At 39.7% G+C, this 6155-nt stretch overlaps 1 protein-coding gene across 1 annotated transcript; it reads right to left on the bottom strand.

The window, feature by feature from the left end:
• LOC140227521 (cytochrome c oxidase assembly protein COX20, mitochondrial-like) lies at positions 1-3720 on the bottom strand. The gene is made up of 5 exons (XM_072307925.1): positions 3630-3720; positions 2338-2455; positions 1923-1986; positions 299-438; positions 1-87 (listed from the first exon to the last, which is right to left on the bottom strand). The coding sequence occupies exons 1-4, from the start codon at positions 3654-3656 to the stop codon at positions 327-329; spliced, it is 321 nt and encodes a 106-aa protein (XP_072164026.1). The 5' UTR covers positions 3657-3720; the 3' UTR covers positions 1-87; positions 299-326.
• Between the last annotated feature and the right edge of the window lie 2435 nt (positions 3721-6155).

Genomic DNA, 6155 nt, shown 5'->3' with positions numbered 1-6155 from the left:
ACTGGCTTGTAAGGTGTCGGGTATTTCCAGTCAGTCTATTCATACTGAATTTGTGAAGTTCATACTCATGTTACATGGAAAACTACTGTAAAAGTGGATATTTTCGCGTGACTAATTTTTCGCGGTAGGCCGGGTCAGAAGAGTTTCGCGTGTTTTTAATTCCGCGGAATCAAGACATCACGCACAGGAACGTATGGCAAGCAAAAATATTCGCGTGTTTTTATTTTCGCGCTAGTTTCTGGTTGCGCGAAATGCGCGAAAATTTCAACACCGCGAAAATTTCCACTTTTACAGTACTCTGAATATGATGCAAGACAGGCTATTCATCATCTTTCCGGCTTGAAGCTATTGGAGACTTCTCTTGGTTCCAGCCCTTGCAATTCACGGAAGCGCCGTTGCTTAATCAGCATTTTTGCTCTGTTGTATCTGCAGTATGTACTGGAGAAAAGAGATAGGGCGCATAACTCATTGGTGTAAGGATTTACATTTAATTTGAAGACGTGGCACATGACTTGAGTTTAAATCTAGGTATCTTCTGCCTTTGAATACATTGTACTTTCCATGAAATTTCTAAATTATGTAAATTTTATATATAAAGTATTCTCTAACTTGTTAAGACCCTCAAACCCCAATGTTAGACCCTTAAAAACTCAAACAAACATACGCTACACTGCATAATAGAACATAAATTTAAAAATAATTTCATGGAAGAATGGTTGCTTTCATCTTTCTAAAACTTGAAATCTGACAATACCTACACACTACGTGCAACAACAACCAAATGACCTGATAAATGTCAATGGAGACAGAATATGTCCAACAGCAGCAACAACAAAATACATCATATATGTCACTACAGACAGAATCATGACTTTTTTTTTTTTTTTTTTTTTAATGATTGCAAGCTGAAAGTTGCCAGTTCAAGAACTAACTCCCACAAGATCAGGTATTGCCAGCCATTTCATACTTGGCTAGAGCACCACCGAGGAGGATATGCCCATCACATGGAATCATCATACATATGTAATTCTTCTTTGTGAACAGTAACTGTCACCAAAGAAAAGTCCTCTGCACTGTTATCCGATGCATGTTAAGCCACATTGTGTACCACCTGTGGCAGTCTAAAAAATTATACACCGTCATTGAGGCAAGCTACAGTCAACCTTGCCTAGGTCAGATCTATTTGGACTGAAGAAAATAGCTTCGACTTAGAGAAAATTTGACTTAGAGGGGTTGAAATCAATAGAATACAAAGAGAAGAGGACTTGAAAAGACCTTCGACTTATGTGAGGTAGACTTAAAGGACAAGTCCACCTTCATATACATGTGAGTTGAGTGAATACGGCTATATTAGTAGAACACATCAGTGAAAGTTTGGGGAAAATCGGATAATCCGTTCAAAAGTTATGAATTTTTGAAGTTTCTGCTCAGTCATGGCTGGATGAGAAGACTACTATAGCTTGTGATGTCACATGTGTACAACGATATAAAGAAAGAATAAAGAAAATTCAACATATTTTCACCTTTCTTGCATAACAAAAGAACACTCGACTTCTCTCTTTCAGAAGGCAGGGGGAATAATATTACCCATAACATACATCAGTGACAAGTCGAAGAAATGTGCACTTTATTCAAAAAGTAAAGTTTTGTGACATTCTCTTTTTATTTTCCTTATATCATTGTACGCATGTGACATCATACACTGTAGTAGTCTTCTCATCCAGCAGTGACTGCGCAGATACTTTTAACATTCACAACTTTTGAACGGATTGTCCGATTTTCCCTAAACTTTCACTGATGTGCTCTACTAAAATTGTTGCCTTCACTCAATCCACATGTATATGAAGGTGGACTTGTCCTTTAAGCAAGGCTGACTGTAATTTGTTGAAGGGTAATTGCACATTACAGATGCGAAGACTTACAATGAGCCAAGAGTGACTGCAACCAAGGAGAAGACTCCCATGTCAGCTGACCGTTTCACTCGACCTGGAGAAATATTAATAAGATGTTGATTTTAGAATGAGACTTGAATGACACACAAATTTACCTCAATTTTAAAAGGGGATCGATTAACATGTTTAATTGCTTTGCATTAGACATATCTAATTGTAATGCACAAGGTCAGGAAATCAGTTTCTGTTTTACATCAAATTCACAATACAATGTATCTATTCAATATCTGCAATGTGAATTTTTGGTACTGCACTTCAGGACACAGTGGCAATCCCATAAAATGGCAAAAACATTTGAAACAGTTCTAGTTATACAAAGAACAGGAAGACATCTACTCATTTTACCAAAAAACTCTTGTTACAGTACTACAACAATGAAGCTCACTTGTGAAGAGAAATGTTGCTAAACCAACTCCCAGACCTCCACCGATGCCATACAGGAATGCCGTCCTCATGCATGGTGTCTCCTGGATCTGCTCCTTGACCTGCGACACGAATGGCTTCTGAAAAAAAAAAAAAGGAAGGAAAATCACCAAATAACTCTTGACATGTATAGGCATCAACATTTTTGCACAATACAGAGGAATGCATAGGGTGTAAAAAGTTTGTGCCCCCCCCCCCCCACTTTTTTTTTAACCCTGGAAGTACAAAGTGGTACCTAAAAAAACAAAAACAAAAACAAAAACAAAAACATAGAAGGAACCAGAGTGATTCTTTTCTGGTCAGCTGATGAAACCTAGAAGTGTGAGCACGGGCAAGGCTGTTTTTGTTTTGTTTTGTTTTTTTGTTTGTTTGTTTGTTTGTTTTTTTGCTTGTCAGCTGAAGAAACCCAGAAGTGGCAGCAGAACTTGCACTGAAGGGCCCCTCTTTTTTTTTTTTTTTTTTTGCTTGTTATAGCTGATGAACCCAGAAGCAGAAGTTGCGCTGAAGGCCTTTTTTTTTTCTGGCTCATTAGCTGATGAACCTGGAAGGATAGAGTAGCTAAACTTATAATTACTCATGAAATAACTCTATAAAAGGCCCCTTCAGAAACTATTTTACATCAACATGGAGCATTGGAGGGCAGGGGTCGTACAACACTGTGCCTGTGGCCATGACTGAATGATATTAGCGACAGATTCTAGGAGACCCTAAATAGACTGGGTCTACTTACTGTAGACCCTACTGAAGTTAAACGCTATTATTTATAAGCTCACAATGGTGGGGATCTATGCGAAGATTGTATCAATTTAATTTGTAATAATTTGGAACATTTCACCATATTCTCAGTCATGATTGATGATGGTCATCTACAAATGTTTAAATTCATAATATGGCATGTGTATTTAAAGAGGTGTTTAAAGGTAAAGCTAATACTCATCAGTAAGCAGAAACAACAGGGCCTACCCGTACTACGGCTACGGCCTTCGTTACAGAGAACTAACCGCGACCGTGGCGTGAGGACCGTCTGGTAATAATATCTTAATTTACAACTGTTCTTACTACGATACATACGTATACAGCTAACAATAAAGTCTGCATATGGGACTAAGAGATATTAAATTGCACAGGGATCACCTCACGGGACGGGACGGGGATGTGGATGGGCTATGGGCCGAGCTTGTGATATTTACAACGGTCAACGCGGTCGAAATGTCTAGGTTTTCGGAATCAACAGTGATTAATTTTCATATTTACCTTACTACTATCGTCTGAGTCCATCATGTCTATCTATCTCAAGTATCTGTGATTACGCAAACTGGGTGAGTTACATAACCACAGCTTCAAGGTACCGGCGTGTATGACAACATATGCGCCAAGCGAAGTGTACCGGCGCCAGGTTTAGGTACAATTCCACGTTGCGTCCACGTAGCCCGCCCGGTCTACAGTACAGTGTAGGCCCTACCTGTACGTTTGCCCAGCCCGGGGTCACGTTTGTGCAGGTTGGTTTTTATGGTGCTGATGCTCCCTCACTTAAATAAATTATTTATCCTGAATCTGCCACTTATTGCAAGCAAGGATAAAGGATAGGCAATAAGTAAGGATCTGACCGTTGCTCGACCTGCACCTTGCACTGGACAGAACAGAGGAAGACTGAAGTTGAACACTGCTGGTCTAAAGCCACTCGTGCACAATACACGTAGGCTACGACTGTACAATCGTGTACAGCCTGTACACGCTACTACGGCATCCCCTACAGGTTGTACCACTGCCTACACAGCACAGGCAGTGTAACAGGTTAGTGAGCTCGAATAAGAATCTATGAATTACCGGTATAGAGAGTGTACGGAAAGACTTCCTTTTGAGACAGCCACCCCAATCACACTAGTACAGGTACTAAATAAGTGCAGATCTATACAACTCTACCTAGCCTAACCTTGCTTGCGATACGCACGGATGCGGATGCACGCACTCACTTTTTGGGTGGCTGTCTCAAAAGGAACTCTTGCCAAGTGTACATTTAATTGTAGGCATTGTAATTAGGTTGAATAAAGGGGGATCCAAATAAAGTTATACAGAACTTATTTGCCCCTCTGCTCTGCTACTCCGTCATCTGGATGCGGTGATAACAAGCTTTACGTTTTCTGTGCTGTCTGTGCATGCATGCAGTTTATTGAGAACATTTGCATAAAAATTGCAGCATGCTCAGGGTTATAAATTTGTCCTTTTTTGTCTTCCATGCTTTCTCCAAGTTAGATTTGAAAGAGTTGAGTGATGCGCTGTTTACCACATACAGTAAGGGTACCGGTTTTCGACACTTTAGCACATTTCCTTGTTTACCATCAATACTGCACCGTTTTACCTCGGAATTTCGATATGAAGTTGAGCTACAAAGGCCAATAATAATATGCCTTAACCGAATTCCCAGTTGAATGCACTCACGTTCAATTTTTAAGCGATTTCCGTCACGCCGTCGCTGGCATCAGATTTCGACACCCAGCATCATTTTTTTCGACACAATCACAGCGCGCATCACACAGAAATCACATGGCGCGTACAGTACACGTACACTGCATTGTGGACGCAAACTAGCAATCATACCGGCGCAAGAACTTGTTGTTTCCTCTATAACGTGTCTTGATATGGGAATGTCGAAATCTGGTGCCACATTCTCAAAGCCAACTCTTTCTACAAGTTTGCTCATTTATCACGAATTCAGCCATGAAATTACTAAAGACGATTATGAAATCAAACATCAAGATTTGGCAAACAAACTGATACTAAAGCAAGATAACCGGCACGGGTGAATTTAATTTTACGGCGATGTATACAAAATGCGTCATATTGTTTTGAACCCTTAAAAATGGCTGACATTAACATTTCTGCTGACACTGTGTTGCTTTTCTCCTAAATATTCTACCGTCGGATTATGATGACAAGTGACAAACGGTGTTTATATAAGACTAGAAATGTGATTGATAACTTGGTTGATTGCTGAAGTCAGACGTTTGTATTGAGTATAAAATTTTATAAGAATTATCTCCTGGGTGTCGAAATCTGGGTCCTGTTGAAAACTGGTGCACTAACGGTACATATGTCTAGGTATAGATTTTTTAGCGGGTATAGAGCTCTATTAATCCAGGAGATTATTCCATTCAGTGAGTCGCCTTGTGAGAAAACATTTGACCACTTTGGAGGTTTGCATACTGTACAAGTGGTTTCTTTTGCGGTAGTTTTATTTTCGCGCTTTTCACGTTTTGAGGTTGAACCGCGAATTTAACATCACGCGTAAATGTTTTGAAAAGTCGCGCGAAATTAACCACGCAAGGAAATGTTTTGAACTCGCCGCTTGTTACAATGCTGTTGCGCACACACGAAAATTCTGCGCATTGCAGGTATTGATGGTATTGATGGTCAACACACACAGATTTTGCTGACTGCAAATTCAAATACACACAAAAAAGTCAGCACCAATGGAAACCGCGAAAGTATCTGTACGCGAATGAAACCACTTTTACAGTATGTTCTTTGTCATTTTGTAATAAGTTGTACTAGTGCCTTCTACTAGTTCTGTTGTCTGTTCTCAAGTTGAAAAACTTGCTTAGTCGAATGTCTTTACAGTATTTGGAGTACAACACAAGTATCACTGCGAACCTGGGAATAACTCAGTCGGGATGTATGAAGGGCAGAGAATAGTTGGTTATCATCAAAGTAGTAAGCAACGTGTTCCACGTTCTGCATAGAATTTGAAGTTCAAGAGTCAGTTAAAAGTGTTATCATGTT

Source organism: Diadema setosum, chromosome 1 (assembly GCF_964275005.1).
Source record: "Diadema setosum chromosome 1, eeDiaSeto1, whole genome shotgun sequence".
Classification (NCBI taxonomy): domain Eukaryota; kingdom Metazoa; phylum Echinodermata; class Echinoidea; order Diadematoida; family Diadematidae; genus Diadema; species Diadema setosum.
This window is presented reverse-complemented; position numbering and strand designations above follow the sequence as displayed.

Bases quoted from the DNA above. Each gene is read 5' to 3' on its own strand.
- LOC140227521 (XM_072307925.1), bottom strand. From the start codon at position 3,656: ATGATGGACTCAGACGATAGTAGTAAG. The intron at 2,456-3,629 runs GTAAATATGAAA...TTTTTTTTTCAG, and splicing joins ACTCAGACGATAGTAGTAAG to AAGCCATTCGTGTCGCAGGT. The intron at 439-1,922 runs GTAAGTCTTCGC...TCTTTTCTCCAG, and splicing joins GCAGTCACTCTTGGCTCATT to TACATACTGCAGATACAACA.